This window comes from Ammospiza caudacuta, chromosome 19 (genome assembly GCF_027887145.1).
Source record: "Ammospiza caudacuta isolate bAmmCau1 chromosome 19, bAmmCau1.pri, whole genome shotgun sequence".
Classification (NCBI taxonomy): domain Eukaryota; kingdom Metazoa; phylum Chordata; class Aves; order Passeriformes; family Passerellidae; genus Ammospiza; species Ammospiza caudacuta.
The window spans coordinates 2,087,170-2,103,318 of record NC_080611.1 but is presented as its reverse complement, the minus strand read 5'-3'; the positions used below and the strand labels follow the sequence as shown (position 1 = coordinate 2,103,318).

Sequence of the window (16,149 nt, the reverse complement as noted above, 5' to 3'; positions counted from 1 at the left end):
CCCAGGGGCACGGCACGGGCTGGGGGGATCTTAGAGCTCAGCCCGTTCCACCCCTGCCACTGTCCCAGGGACACCTCCCACTGTCCCAGGCTGCTCCAAACTCTGTCCAGCCTGGCCTTGGGCACTGCCAGGGATGCAGGGGCAGCCACAGCTGCTCTGGGCACCCTGTGCCAGGGCCTGCCCACCCTCCCTTCCCAATATCCCACCCATCCCTGCAGCTGTCAGGAATATCCCCATGGAATATTCTTGTTCTCATTACCATGGCTCCAGTTTGATGGCTCATGGTAATGAGCCATGGTAATGAGAACAAGGTTATTCTTGTTCTCATTCTCATGGCTCCAGTTTGAGCCATCCCTAACCCCAGCAGCTCCCCAGCTGGATGTTCCCCAGGGGGCGCTGTGGGCTCAGGTCAATCTCAGTCCCAGCGTTCCAGGGCACTGACCTTAGCCTGTTTTTGAGGGTGCTGACCTCCCTGCTCAGCCCCTCATTGGCCTCTGTGGCATCGTCCAGCTCGCGCTGCAGCTTGCGCCGCGAGGCGTTGGCGCGCGTGGCCTCCTCCTCTGCCTCCTCCAGCTGCCGCTTCAGCTGCTTCATCCTGGCGTTGGCCTTCTCCATCTGCAACCAAACCAGCACCCGGGGTCACCCCAGAGCTGCAGCCTGACTGGGGAGGCAGCACAGCCCTGACTGGGGATGGAGCACAAACTCGTTCAGGCTCCAGCCTGGACCCTGGAACACCACAGAGCCTGGGAGAGCCTGTCCCAGCAGAGCTCTCATACACACACACACACACAATCCCTGCTGGGCTTTCCCTGCTGTTTTAATCACCCCTCTAATTCCCTTTCCATTACAGTTCCTCTTCACCAGCCCTTCCCACCCCAGGAGGTTTTACTGAGCCCCCACCCACCTGCTCCTTGTACTGGTCCGCGTGGCGCCGTTCATCCTCCACCTGCATGAACACCTCCTTCAGCTTCTTCTCTGTGCGCCTCACCAGCTTGTTGGCAGCTGCTCTTTCCCTGCAACAGCCCAAAACCAGCATTGGTGCCACTGCCTGAGGGCAAGGAACACCTGATCTGCCCCCTGGTACAGAGCTCTGGGCGTGCCAGACACAGCAATGCAACTGAGGCATGTGCTGGGGCTGGGATGCAGGGATGTAGGGATGCAGAAATACAGGGATGCAGCTCTCAGAGCACAAAGCCTTAGCCCTGGGGCAATGTGACCATGGCACAAAGAGGACTCAGAGGGTTGCCTTCACAAGGAGATTGGACAGAGCAGCTTTAAAGTTGCTGCTTAACCAGTAACACAATCCTGCTGCAGAGCCCAGAGCACAGAAAGGACAGAGGTGGTGGAGGGACAAGCTCCACCTGCAAACCAGCTAAAGACGTGAATTTTGAGAATAGGATTCAAGGACAGATGGGTAATTCACCAAAGAAAGACTTCTAGAGAGCACAGGATTCATCTCAAGCTGTCCAACATAAGCTGTTCCTCTAACCAAGCACCCAGGGGACATTTCACCTTGTCCCAAGAAACTACTGCAGCACCTTGTGGCTCTGGGACATCAACACCTTGCAGAGTTCATGCAGCTGTTAGGAAGCAAATCCATTCTGGAGCTCCCAGCCCCAGTTACTCTACAGCTGCCTTGTTAAAGTTTATTCCCTGAACAGGAGTCTCCAGACAATACACCCAAGGCCCTTCAGAAACATTCCAGCATGGAACTTCCAGCCATTCAACCCCCACAGGCAACCAGGTCTTGTCCCCTTACTTGGCTTCCTGCTCGAGCTGTTCTTCAAGCTGTGCAATCTTGGCTTCTAGAGTAGAAATTGTTGCCTTGAATTTGGACTTGACAGAGCCCTCCAGCTCCTGCAGCTTGGCCTTGAGCTCCTTGTTCTGCCTCTCCAGCTGCTGCCGCGCGTTCTCACTCTTCTGGGCCGCGCTGCGCTCGCCGGCCAGCTCCGCATTGAGCGTGTCCACCTGCAGGGAGGTGTCACAGACACATTTTATGTAAAATCCTTTCCTTAAGATTTTTTTTCTCCTGAGAAGCTGAGAGGCCTCAGGAACAAAAGGTAAACAATGATTATCTGCTGTTGTGGAATGCAACAGGTGCATCTGTGATTGGTCTTGTGTGGTTGTTTCTACTTAATGGCCAATCACAGTCAGCTGGCTCGGACTCTGTCCAAGACACAAGCTTTTGTTTTCTTTCTTTCCTTTTTCTATTCTTAGCTAGCCTTCTGATGAAATCCTTTCTTCTATTCTTTTAGTATAGTTATAATATAATATATATCATAAAATAATAAATCAAGCCTTCTGAAACATGTAGTCAGATCCTCATCTCTTCCCTCATCCTAAAACCCCAGTGAACACTGTCACAGGGAGGGACAGGGGTCACTCAGTGCCACCAGGGCCTCAGTGCATGTCAGAGCCAGCAGCAGCTGCCCCGGGCTCACCTGCAGTGTGGTCTTTCGGAAGCGCTCATTGAGCAGCTCCATGTTGCTCTGCTCCTCCTCCAGCTCCTCCTCCAGCTGGGCAATCCGAGCCTCCAGCCGGCGCTTCTCGTCCAGCAGGGCTGACCTGCACAGGGGAAGGGGTCAGGGGTGTCCAGAACCAACAGAGCTCCTTGGGAGGTCACTTAGCATCAGGGAGACTCCTGAGCTGAAAGGGACCCACAAGGATCCAGCTCCTGTCCCTGCACAGACACCCCAACACTCCCACCCTGGCATCTCCTGGAGCTCCGGCTGCCTCGGAGCTGTTCCCTGGGGAGCCTGGGCAGTGCCAGCACCCTCTGGGGGAAGGACCTTTCCCTGAGCTCCATCCTGGCCCAGCCCAGGCCGTTCCCTGCCCCAGCCCAGCCTGACTCACTTCCCAGAGGCGCTGTTGGCGATCTCGTCTGCCAGCTCGTCGCGCTCCTGCTCCGCGTGCCGCCGCGCACGCTCCGACGCCGCAAACTCCTGCCAGGGTGGGGGAAACAGTCAGGGCAGTCCCAAGCACCCCCAGCCTCTGGGACACAGCCTCAACAGCCCCTGGGAGAGGCTGTGAACTGGGATATCCCTGGGGTTTGATGGATAAGGCAGCAGGACACTCAGCTGGATGTTCCCTCACTGCCCTGGGACTGCAGGGCAGTTACTTCTCCCTGTCCCTGAAATGTTCCCCACCCAAGGCAAAGGGAAAAAAAATCTGTGGAGATCAGTAACTCTCAAGCCCTCAGCAGCAGAAGAAACCACTGTGTTCCACGCTCTGATAGACACAGTCACTGTAAAGTAGGAGCTAAATTAAGCAAATGTTTTAGGCTCTCACAGAGTTCTCAGCATGAAGACAAGGAGCGTAAAAGTTAAAAAGCTTCAGCACAACAGCACACACTGCACTGAACCACAGATTATATATCTGCATTAAGTGGCAGAAACACTCAAGCATTTCCTAAGGACAATGAAATGCTCCACAAGTGCCACACTGAGGTCTGAAGGCCACTCAAGTCCACCTGGAGAAGCTCCAGGCAGTGCCAGGTTATCTGTGAAGGATCCAAGGGAAGTGTGGTGGGTCTGGGCAACTGCTGCAAGCCTTGCCCTGCAGCTAAAGCAGACAGGAGAGGCACAGGGACAAGAAAAACCAGTCTCTTGGATTTCCATCTCACCTCTTGGAGCTGGAGTATTTCTGCTTCGAGACTTTTGAGCTTCTTCTCACTCTCTTTGGACTGGGCAAAGATCTCATCCCTGGATGCTCGGGCCTCTTCCAGCTCCCGCTGGTAGTCCTTCATCTGAGCCTGCAGGTGGAGAGCAGGGTGAGGCACAGCCAGACTGCATCAAGACAATCAGCCCATTCCAGCTCTGAGGCATTTCAGCCTCTAAGAGATAAGGCTGTTCTCCCAAAGTGGCTTCATCTCACTTAAAGGCATTTCCAGTTATTCTGTATTCTTAAATTTCATTTTCTCATCTTTCCACCACTCAAAGCCTGGTCAGAAATGTCACATTCCAAGACTTCAAGCGTTCCACAGAATTAGAGTGGAATCTTAGAATTACCCTTAATTATCATCAGTGCCACCCCTGCCATGGCATGGACACCTTCCACTGTCCCAGGCTGCTCCAAGCCCTGTCCAGCCTGGCCTTGGGCACTGCCAGAGATGTGGAAAGTGGTTTTGTGGCAGGAGAGTTTGGAACAAGATTAGCTTCAGGGTCCCTTCCAACCCAAACCATCCTGTGATTCTGTATAAGGATGAGTTTTGCCCAGATGATAAATCCAGGCTGGACACTCTCAGACCCATCAGTGGAGTCTGGTTCTCCTCCTCCCTCAATTGCAGCTCTACTGAATAGAAGCAGCCCCTGGGCACCCCCCAGGACAGCCCCCAGCCCCCTGACCAGTTGTGCCTACCTGGAGCTTCCTGAGCTGTTTGATGGCCTCATCCCGAGCCTTGTTTGCAGCCTCAATCTGCCCCTCCAGGTCCTTCAGGTCCATCTCCAGTTTCTTCTTGGCTGCCACGGCCAGAGCGCGCTGCTTGCGCTCGTCCTCCAGCTCTGCCTCCAGCTCCCGCACCTGGCATGGGGACAGCACCAGCATCAGCCCCTGCCAGGCTGGGCAGGGCCAGGCTGGCACCCAGGGACCCCTCCCCATGGCACAGCCCAAGGGAAGGCAGCCAAGGCCAGGTCCCAAATGGATGAGAGATGTGTGCACTGAGCACAAGGGAAACCCCAGGAAGGGACTCAGCTTCTGGAGCATTTCCATCTCAGCCTCGTGCCCACACTGCCATCCACCCCAGGGGATGGCTCCAGGGCAGATGGAGCTAACTCTGATGGAAAATAAGAAATAGAATCACCTCATTGTCTCAAGACAACAATGAAGGCATTCCCTTTGAACACCCTGTTACTGGCACTTATACACCAGCAACTTCTCTTCCCAAAATGAAACAAAACAAGAGTGTGTGAACAGCCAGGCAACATGGGCTGGGCCAAACCGATGCAAAAACAAACTGAACCAGAAATGCCACAGGTGCCACAGGTTACCAGCATGAAAGAATATTCTGTTTTGAAGCAAATCTCCCTCCCAGTGCAAGGTCAGGAGCTCTTGTCCAGCTCAGATAACAGCAACTTTGTCCCCTAAAGGCATTTCTTGAGGCTTTTCTGATTTCTGTGTTCCCAGAATTCTCAAGCCTGGAAACTTGGAAGCTCTGCCATGATTTGCATTTAGGAAACTGTTAAAAATCTGTCTCAGCATCCATGGATTTGTTCCTGGACATCAAATAGGATGGGCTTAAAAATGCACCTGAGGTATCCCTGTCCTGGGAATACACCCAAGCAGCAACAGCCAAACTCCTGGAGTGGCTTTGGAGGCCACCAGCACCCTGATCCTGCCTGGGGACAGTGGCCACCCCTCAGCCAGAACTATTTATGGTTTGTAAAAATGCTGTGGTTTGGGGTTTCCACTCAATGGGGTCTTTAAGCAAAGGGGTTTATTTTTCTGGTAGCACAGAGGCCCAGAATTGTGCTCAAAGCCCTTCCTCCCCTCCTGCCTACAACACAGAGTAAAGCACACGTACTTGTTTCACCAACATCCTCTTCTTCTCCTCGTTCTGCTCATCTCTGGCTTGCAGGTCTCTGTCAAACTGGGCCTTCATGGCCTGCATGTTCACCTCCAGACGGAGCTTGGCATCTTCTGTGGCCTGCAGCTCATCCTCCAGCTCCTCCAGCTGAGTCCTCATCTCCTCCACCTGCTGCTCCAGGGTTCTCTTTGACTTCTCCAGCTCATGGACCTGCAGCACAAACTCTGCTCAGAGCTGTCCTTGGGGCTCTCCTGCAGCAGCTCTGAGAGCAGGGAGGGCAGTGGCTCCCCTGGTCCCTTTGCCTCAGCTGGGTGCAGCAGGGAGGACACTAAGGGGTCACAGTTCTGCTCTGCCTTTGGTCCAACCATGTCCTGCAACTCAGCTTGACCAAAGGTAACAGAAATCCTCATGATCCCTCATTTACACACAATAAATATACCCAGCAACACACAAATCGGGAGTGGCTGATCTGTCACAGCTGCAACACAAAACCAGCTCTGTCTGACTGCAGTCCCACCTCCACTGACCCAAAAGTACAAAACTGATATGTGGGATGCCCGTGAGGGTGAGAACACAGCTCTTGAAGATGTTAACAATTATGCTGGGCATTAATTCCTCCAGCATTTTGGGTGAGCTTCAGAAAGTTCTGCTCTAGTGCACAGACATGTAGCCATGATATTTTATGTAAAATCCTTTTGCCAAGATTTTTCTCCTGAGAAACTGAGAGGCCTCAGGAACAAAATGTAAACAGTGATTATCTGCTGCTGTGGAATGCAACAGGTGCATCTGTGATTGGTCTCATGTGCTTGTTTCTAATTAATGGGCAATCACTGGCTCAGAGTCTCTGGTCAGTCACAAGGTTTTATTATCATTCTTTTCCTTTCCTTTCAAGCCTTCTGATGAAATCCTTTCTTCTATTCTTTTAGTATAGTTTTAAAATAATGTATATATCATAAAATAATAAATCAGCCTTCTGAACATGGAGTCAAGATTCTCATCTCTTCCCTGTTCCTGGGGCCCCTGTGAACACCACCACACAGCCCCTTCTCCAGGCAGGGAGATTTCCCTGCTATCCCCAGGCTGGAACAAACTGCCTGTGGAACCATACTCACATTTTTGGAACCATACTCACATTTTTGCCCACATCATCTTTGGAGCTCATCAGGTCTTCCATATCTGCCCGCAGCTGCTTGTTCTGCCTCTCAAATTCCTCCTTGGCTTCCAGGGCCTCCTCCAGGGCCCTGGCCAGGGACAGGGCTTTGGTTTCCTTCTCCCTGGCCTCTGCCTCAGCACGGTCCCGCTCCTCTGCATACCGGGCAGAAATGTTCTTTTCTTCTGCCAGCATCTGGACAGGAGAAACAATGAATCCATCTCCTAAGCTCCACAGCCAGGTCCTCCCTGCCTCAGGTGTTTTACTCAGGAAGAGGTTCATGTTCAGTGCTTAACTGGCCTCCAGGAGCTGTCTGGTCCCTCAGCTGTGATCCAAGTGCAAGTGAGGGAACAGCTACAGCTGCTCTGGGGCGAGAGGAGGAGAGCAAGCCACTCATCAATACTGGAGTTTCATGAGTCTCATCTTTCAGATCCTTTTTAGTCTACCTTGAGGGACTACAATAAAACTCTAAAGTTTCTGTTCCAGCATAATTCTCTTTTTCTACATGATCACTTGTTCTAACAAGCCTCAGAGATGGAACCTGGCTCACAGAACTGGGAGTGACAGCCTGCTCCTAGCAAAGGCCAGCTGCTCACAGAGTTACCAATAACCACAGCAAGACCCTCCTTCCCACCAGGCTCAGCAGCAATAACCAGGTGCCATTTAAAAACCCCAAAAAGCCAGGCAGGTGGCAGGAGACTGCAGTACCTGATCAAACTTCTTCTGCTTCTTCTCCAGGTTGGAGACGATCTGGCGCTGGTGGTCCAGATCCACCATCAGGTCATCCAGCTCCTGCTGCAGGCGGTTCTTGGTCTTCTCCAGCTTGTCGTAGGCCAGGGCCTTCTCCTCCAGGCGCTGGCTGAGGGACTCCATGTCCTTCAGCAGCTTCTTCTTGGTCTCCTCCAGCCCTTCAATGGTTCCCAAGTCATCATCCACCTTCTTCTTGGCCTCGGCCAACTGAAATTCAACAAGAGCAAGTGGAGCCCCTTAGAGCATCACCAGGGGGAGCAAAGGCACAGGGGCACAGTGCAGCAGCAGGAGCAGTTCCTGCAGGCTAAGGGAACACAAACCTGGCACTTCTCAGGCTCCCAGAGGCCCCAGCCCTGCCCATCACAGTTCAGGGGACACAGAATTTTCAATGGGAACTTGGTTCCAAAATCTGCCCCAGCACTGTGGAAGTGCCATGATGTGTCCCCCAAAGCTCTGGGACAGCTCCTCACACAAGGGCTGCCACTCCCAGCAGCCTACCTGGGCCTGCAGGGCCAGCATCTGCTTCTCCAGGTTCTTCCTGGCCTCCTCCTCCTCCTCCTGCTGCTCCTGCAGGTTGTTCTTCTCCTCCTCCAGCTGCCTTATCCTGCTGCTGAGGTTGAGCTTCTGGCGGGTCTCCTCCTGGAGCAGCTCCTGGGACACAGCATGGGCAGGGCTGAGTGGGCTCCCAAACCCCCACAGCTCCTCACGGGGACTCCCAGGTTTATTTTCCCTCAGATTTGGGGACAAGGACATGCTTTATGAAGATATATGTTATTTGGGGTCTCAAGAAGCCACTGACCATTCATTTTGGGCACATTTAAACCTTCATAAAGCAGATTTCTGCTCAGGGAACCCCTGCCAGAGTCTGCTCTAGAAATTCAGGGATGATACTTTCCCATCTTTCAAGGGACTGGCACAGAAGTCACCTGCAAAATGGATTTTTTCTTTTTTCAGACAAACAGAGAGCACCTATTAAAAACCACCTGAGAAGAACATGGAGCAGCAAATCCTGCAATGGCAGCATGCTTCCAGGTTTTCTGCATTGGTTCAATATAAAGGTCACTTTAAAGGTGGAAACTTTTGTCATAACAAAGTAATGGAAGGTGCAACCTCCATCCTGCTCCCTACAAACCCCTCCAGTTGTGATTAACATTATTCACAGTTAAGTGGTCACCATTAGAACTTTAATACAGGCATGATAAAATATATTGAAGTGATGAATATCTGCACAAAGCTGCATTTTCTTAATTAAGAACCAAAATCTGACAGTTTGAACTTGAGCTGTAAGAATTTGAAGCTGTCAGTAGAAGACTCCTGTTCCTCACATATCCCAAGGATATTGACATTAAATTCTGCCTGGAAAGGGTTTTTTATTTGATTCTTATCTCCCTCAGAGACAAAGACATAAACCAGAACTCCCAACTCTCAGGAAGTGAAGCTCAGATAATGAAAACTTGGTTCCCCACGTGGCTGAGCCATCCCAACCCATCCCATCTCACTGGGCTGAGCAGGAAATTCAGCTGCTGCCCAAAGGGACTTTCCAAAGCATGAAATGAAAATGTGTTTTCTGTCAGCAGCTCCCTGAGGAGCAGAGCTTCATGGCCAGCCCAGCTCTGCTGCACACACACCTGTGTATCCTGGAGCTGGGATTCCAGACTGGCTGCATCCTTGGCAAACTTGATCCCTTTCTTCTCTGCCTCCTCCAGCAGACTGGAGACATTATCCAGCTCATTCTGCAAGGCAAGCAGCCCAAAGGTGAGAGCTCAGCCCAAATCCCACTGGGGCTGGAGCTGCACAGCACAGAACCTCAGCAGACTCCAGGCACAGAGCCCAACAGAGGGAGACAGCAAGCTAAAACCACTGAGGTTTGGCCACAAAAAAGGAAACTGAGTGTCAGTCCTGAAGTGCAGTAACAAAACCAGAGCCAGGCTATTGAGCTCTAAAATTCAGCACTTTGCTCTGATCCTGCATTCACACTTTATGCCATTTTTAATTCCAGCACCATCTATTTCATGCAAGCATTAATTCAGGGATCAGCAGGGTGGCAGCTGGGTCTAAAGCAACACTGAGAGAGGAAAGGTCACTGCCAGGTGCCAGCTCATTATTTTGGGTTACACTGCTTTTATACAGACTGAGAGACAGCCTGAAAGCTTCCCCAGAGAGCAGGGCCATTCCCTGCTGGAAGTGCTTCACCTGGATTCACCTGAAGTCCTCACTGCTGGGGCTCAGAGTCAGCCATGGCTGCATTTTGCTATGAAAATGGGGCTGTGCTTGCACCCCCTCCCTGCCAGGCTCCAGCCTGGAGCACCAAACCAAATCTGAGGCCACCACCAAATTTTGTTCATCCCTGTGGAAAAGCTCAGCCCAGTCTGCTCAGTCCCCAGCCAAGGAAAACCCTTCAAAGCCACTGGAACCCTCACATAGCCCAGGACTGATGTCACACAGCCCAGAAATCATGTCACACAGTTCAGGACTGATGTCACACAGCCCAGGACTGATGTCACACAGCTCAGAAATGATGTTACACAGCCCAGAAATCATGTCACACAGTTCAGGACTGATGTCACACAGCCCAGGACTGATGTCACAGCACCACTTTGAGGCCTCCCAGGTCCATGAGAGCCCTTGCTGAGTCACCTCCCACACCAGGCCATTTCTGCACACGGTTTTCCAGGATTTTAGGATTCCCAGAGCCTTACCTGCAGCTTGTTTGCCTTCTCAGCCAGCTCCACCCTGAGCCTCTCCCCTTCTGACACCTTTGCAGTCAGCTCCTGCACCTGGGCATCGAGTTTCTTCCTCTTGTGCTCAGACTCTGCCTTGACCTGCTGCAGCACCTTCACCTCACAGGCCAGCTCCTTGTTGTCAGACTCCAAGCCCTGCTTGTTCTTTTCAAGGTTTGCTTTGAACTGGGGGAGACAAAAGGGGAGAAGTTCAGCTCTGTAGTGCAGGTGGATGTTTCCTGCTACAGATGATTGTGCAGATCAGGTTCCACGCTCAGAGGTGCTCAGCAGTGTGTGAAATGCTGCTGTGGAACATTCTGGGTGCCAGCAAAGGCTGAGGAAGCCAGGCTGCTCTGCCCCAGGTGAGGGTGAGGAGCAGCAGGGCAGGATCTGGGCTGGCAGCCCTGGAAATGACTGTTTTGGTAGCACTGCAAGGAGGAAGGAATGTGCCCATTAAGAGCTCAGCATGGCTCATCTCACAGAAATAAAGGGAAGATGTGAACCAAGGCTGCCCTGATTTGAGTGGGCAGAGCAGCCTGGAAGTGCAGAACAAAGTAATTCTCAGCACTGACATTTGTCAGAAGCCTTTCACACAGCAATCACTGGCACCAGGGATGTTTAAGTGTCATTTCTGCTACATCACACCAGCTTGTCACAGGAGCTTTGTTCAGATTGCAGGGTATTTTTCCATCTTTTCATGCTCTTATTGAGAATATTTATTGAATAAGGAGCAGAAGACATGCAGAAGATTTTCAGGTGAATAAAGGTGGTGAAAATCATAATTTAACTACTACACTTCTCACCTAATTTAGAATGCTAAGGAAGATTGTGCAGTATTCACAATATATAAAAACATCACCACAGGACAGGAACTGTCCACACACACATTTGTGAATGACCCCAGGTGTAATTTCAAAAACCAGACACTTCTTTTTTATGGAATAATTCTTCTAAACAAGACCAGGAGCTGGGATCCACCCGTGCCTCTGCTGCTGGTCACCAGAGGACACAGCACAGATGTGCTGCTGAATATCTGCAGCATTGTCAAACCAACATGAGAAATCTCAAGAGCTGGGATGGATTTTTAGAGGCCAGCTTAGCTCTGCGATGATGGAAAGCCTCAGCTCAGGTCTCCTGGAAGGAACCATGCTGCCTATGGTATTTAGAATATAATATATAATATACTATATATATATTATATAATATAATATTATATATGTTATGTTATATGTTACATGTTTGTGTTATATGTTTATGTTATATGTTATATATTCTATTCTATTCTGTTCTACATATAATAACCCCTGAAGCAGAAAGTTCCTTTTCCTCTCACCCTTTTGGCCTGTTCAAGCTGCTCAGAGAGCTCCTCCAGGGCAGTGGCATGCCTCTGCCTGATCTCCTGGATCTGGGCTTCGTGGTTTTTGGTTTCCTCCTCAATTGCTTTCTTCAGCTCAGCCACCTCCTGCTCTCGCTTTGTCCTGGAGGAAGCACAAAGGGTTACCCAAAAATCAGCATTTAAGTTTTTATAAATCACAGCTGAATTTCAGTGGTGCTTTCTTATACAGACCATGACCCTACCTCAGCTCTTGCTGTGCTGCAGTGGTGTCCAAGGTATCTTCCAGTTCAGTTTTCAAAGCCTCCAGCTCTTCACTCAGATCCCTTTTCTGCTTTTCTGCCTTGTTCCTCGATGCCTTCTCAGACTCCAGATCCTCCTGGAGCTCTGCAATCTGAGCCTGCAGCTCCCTGATCACCTTCAGGGCATTGTTCTTCTGTACTGCCTCCTCATCCCCCCTGTCAAACAGGCACCACAGTTACTGGGGCTGCCCCTCCCCACAACCTCCTGCTTAAATTAGCTAGAAACACAGCTCAGCTCTGCCACTGGAATAAAATAAATATCAACATTTATAGAATGGGTGGGTTGGAGCCTTAAACATCATCAAATTCCCACCCTTCATGGGCTGGAACACCTTCCTCCATCCCAGGTTGCTCCAAGCCCTGTCCAGCCTGGACAGCTCCAGGGATGGATGAAAAGTACCACAGATAAAACCAAGGTGCACCATCAGGATTATCAAGCTTTAGTTCACAATCAGGTATTCCAATTTTGTAGACCTCAACATTGCCCCAGAAATGTTCCATTTCTGGAGTTTTCTCTTCCTACAAAATTATACTTAAAAAATCCAGGTGGTGTTCAGCACAACGTGGGACTGCAGGAGAATCACACAAACCCAGATAAAGTCTCTCCTGCCCAGCAGTTTGTTTAGATCCACTGAGAAATGCACATTTTCCCTCCCGAGGCCGAATTTGGGAGATTAAAAAGCTTCCAGAGCCGAAACACTGTTATACCACATAAAACTTCTCCTTTGTGCAGGTTTGCAGAGCCAGGATGCTGAGGGATCCCTGAATTTCTGTAAATTTGCCATTTCTGTGCTCAGCACAGGGCTCCAGAGCTGGCTGCTGTTGGATTATCCCAGCCCTGACTGCAGGCAGGGGAAATTCCCTTTGGGGAGCAGCTTTGCCCCACTCTGACCTGGCCACAGCAGCCTGCAGCTCCTCCTCCTTCTTGGCCAGCTGGATCTTCAGCTCCTCAATCTGGGCTTGCAGCTCAGCTATTTGGTCCTGCAGGTCTGTGGTTTCCCCATCCAGTTTTCTTTTAGCTTTTTCCAACTCCTGGCGGGTCTTCTCCTCCTTTTTCAGGCGTTCTAAAGGAAGCACAGAATTAAATTCCTGTGGGATTGTCCCTCTCGTCACCCTCAGGGACTCTGGGGTGGCAGGAAGGGTGGGAAGTTTAATTTATGCTGCTCAATTCTTTCTCCAGTCTGCAGAAAAATGAAATAGCAAAGGAGAACTGCATGACTTAGTCAGAAAGTCAGGGAAAGTCTCTGACAACTGTGAATAGTTCGAGATGAGGAAACAGAAACATCTTGGTAGAAAATAAGGAGTGGGATCTGACAGAGCAGCTTGAGCTGTTAGGCCAGATAATCCCAGCCATCAACACCCAAAAAAGAAGATAAACCGTGGGCTGGAACAATTGCATGGCTTTGGAAGGGCTAGGCCAGACTCCAAAAATCTGCTGGAAAATGGCATAGCTTAAAGTAAACTTGAATAAACCATTTTACAAGAGTCTGTGCTGTTTAATCACGTCCCATCAATATTTAGCAAAACTCTGCAGCCCTGAGAGCTCCCTCCCAGGGATTTATTGTGCAGCTGGGATATCCAGCCCCAAGGAGCTCTTTAGGACAGACACCCCCCAGCAGGGCACAGCAACCTCAGCTGTCACTGGGATATTCTCTGAAAAATCCCTTTGCAGGATTTCTTCTCCTGGGAAGCTGAGAAGCCTCAGAAAAAAATGTAAATAATAATTATCTGATTGCTTCTCCTGTGCTTGGCTGCTTTGGAATGTGGCTGGACATTGTTTACCAACAGGTGCATGTTTGATTGGTTTCCTGTGAATTGTTTTTTATTAATGACCAATCACCATCAGCTGTGTCAGATTCTGAAGAGTCAGTCATGAGTTTTTATTATTCATTCTTGTTCAGCCTTCTGATGTATCCTTTCTCTTTCTTTAGTATAGTTTTAGTATAGCATGAATAGAATAGAATAGAATAGAATAGAATAGAATAGAATAGAATAGAATATGATGTAATGTAATGTAATATGATGTGATGTGATGTAATGTTCACAGCCTCAGCCCAGTTCTAAGGGCATAAATGGCACAAATGTACAATAAATGGCACAAATGTACAATTCTGAGTGACAGCAGGAGTTCATTCCCTTGTTCAATCCCTTGTGGCTCCTCAGTGCAGGGATTTCCCTCACACCCTTTCCAAAGCTCCTGGACAGGATGGAAAGGGAGCCAAGGTCAGGAACCACCTCAGGGCCACCCTGGGCTGTTTGGGGTTTCCAGACAACCTAAGGTAACTCTGCTTTTCTCCAAGCAGTTTCACATTCCCAAAGATTTGTACTTTTCCCTCTGTTTTTACATGAAGTTCCTGATGAGTGACACTGAGAGCAGTGTCACAAGACCCAATTTTGTAATTGAGGGAGTTCCCAGCAAACTGAATTAATTTTTTCCCCAAATATCAGTGCCTAGCAGTGACAAGACTCTAGCAGAGAGACCTTAATGGCTTCTTGAGTCATCTCCAAGAGTAAATATCATTTTACTTTGCTTTCCTAGCCAAGAAATTGCATGCCTTAAATACAAGCTTTAATTTCCACTTCTAAGGCCATCAGTCTTGGACTAGCTCTGTAACCAAACACATCTGTCAAGTTCCTAGTCCTGATTTAAGCACAAAGCTACTCCAGCATTATTTTCCAGTGAGTAAAGCTTGCTTAGACCCACCTTAAAGAGTCTGAATGAACAGTTAAAGATAAGGCTCATCAATCACTGCTACCCCTGTTAGCTCAGCACCTGCCTGCACAGATAAGGTAAAACTCTGACATCCTTCCAGAAGCACATCAGCCTCAAAATATGCACCAAGACAGGCCCCAACACACCAAGTGCAGGAAGCATTCCCAAATTAGGGCTCAGAGAACAACTTTCTCTTTTATTTTGCAACTTTCACTTGGCAGCTCGTTAATGTTGTGCAGTATCTATAGTAATTAAAATAAAACAACACCAAATCAAGAAGGGTTGCATATGGGTCAGGTTTAACTTGTGACAACACTGGCAAAACAACCAGAAATAAATGGCTAAAGGAATGGAACCATTTTAGGTAGAATCATGGAATGGTTTGGGTTGGAAGAGACCTTAAAGCTCAGCTCATTCCTTGGGCAGGACACGTTCCACCAGAGCAGGCTGCTCAATAAAATAAAGCACTACAAACCTTCCAAATCAGTGATCATCATCTCCTGCTTGTTCTTAAGCTTGGCCAAGTTCTTGGCTTTTTCTTCTTCTTCAGCCAGCTGAGAAGAGCACTCAGCAATCCTATCCTCCATCAGCTTCTTTTCCTGGGGAGGAGAGAGGAGAGGGAAAATAACTTCAACACAGCTTCCAGAGTCCCCGAGCAGTGCAAATAAAGGAATGTACAGAACCCACAGGGGCTGTCAGACAGCACAAGGTTCTATTACATATTTTGTTTCTGATACAGATATTATTTCAAGTGATTGTCAATATCAGGGATCAACTGGAACTGTTCGGAACCATGAATATTTATTTTCCAAGAGAGACCTGCAACTCAGCACACAGCAGGCCTGCCTTTAGGACAGCACTGTTTGCAGGGAACAATGGCAGCTACAAACCATTTTTCCAGCTCTAAGATTTGGGAGAGTCATGAAACTGGGAAGAATGCATGACAAACTCCCTCTGGAATGTCAGCCCAAACTTCTCTCCAGTGTCTCACACCCCAAAGGCGCCTCAGACCCTGTGACAGCAGCTCTGGGAGCTGTCCCTTGGCACCTCCACCATGCACACTGCTCCCACCTTCAGAAATTTGGAATTTTGGTCCTCCAACAGCAGGATCTCCTCCTCCATCTTCTTGATCTTTGCCTCAGCTGTCACTTTCTCAAGCTGCAGCTTCTGCCGAGCTCCCTCCTCCTCATCAAGCTGTTCCTCCAGGTCCTGGGAACAGAGACAACTGCATCTGAGCATTTCCCAGGTTATCCAGGTGGTAACTTGGGTTTTTTAACTCAGTGACAAAGATGTGTTATTTTGAAAAGTCTTTTGCCCTAACACACAGCAAACCCACATTTGCTTTGTTAGATTCATTGACAGGATGAATGATCTGGTGAGGAATGAAGGGCCATGGGATGCACATGGAATTTTTGATGCTCTGGATTGCAGCTTCAGGTGAAATGTGCTCTCTAGGAAACACAAACTCACTGCCACAGGCTTCACCCTCCTAATTCCAACTATAAAATAAAAAATCTGTAATTAATGACAGCCAATCAGATCAGGTTGATTGGTCAGAGGCTTCCCAGCACACTGCACCTGAATGGGGCACCTGGTGGAAAAACAGCAGGATCTGGGAAGAGATTCCACAGGAAACAACCCTCCTTATTTCAGTATCACA

The 16,149-nt window shown here is 49.5% G+C and overlaps 1 protein-coding gene across 1 annotated transcript in view; it reads right to left on the bottom strand.

Annotated features, from left to right (window-relative positions):
• Positions 1-16,149, bottom strand: part of MYH10 (myosin heavy chain 10) — an 83,251-nt gene that overhangs the window by 1,630 nt on the left and 65,472 nt on the right. Inside the window, exons 22-39 of the mRNA XM_058817368.1 lie at positions 15,561-15,698; positions 14,965-15,088; positions 12,669-12,840; positions 11,720-11,932; positions 11,475-11,619; positions 10,121-10,327; positions 9,050-9,154; positions 7,920-8,072; positions 7,380-7,628; positions 6,654-6,866; positions 5,519-5,731; positions 4,357-4,518; positions 3,623-3,751; positions 2,854-2,942; positions 2,442-2,565; positions 1,760-1,968; positions 905-1,013; positions 443-615 (exon numbers count right to left, since the gene is read on the bottom strand). Of these exons, the coding sequence (XP_058673351.1) occupies positions 443-615; positions 905-1,013; positions 1,760-1,968; positions 2,442-2,565; positions 2,854-2,942; positions 3,623-3,751; positions 4,357-4,518; positions 5,519-5,731; positions 6,654-6,866; positions 7,380-7,628; positions 7,920-8,072; positions 9,050-9,154; positions 10,121-10,327; positions 11,475-11,619; positions 11,720-11,932; positions 12,669-12,840; positions 14,965-15,088; positions 15,561-15,698 (2,927 nt within the window). The remainder of the gene's footprint in view (positions 1-442; positions 616-904; positions 1,014-1,759; positions 1,969-2,441; positions 2,566-2,853; positions 2,943-3,622; positions 3,752-4,356; positions 4,519-5,518; positions 5,732-6,653; positions 6,867-7,379; positions 7,629-7,919; positions 8,073-9,049; positions 9,155-10,120; positions 10,328-11,474; positions 11,620-11,719; positions 11,933-12,668; positions 12,841-14,964; positions 15,089-15,560; positions 15,699-16,149) is intronic.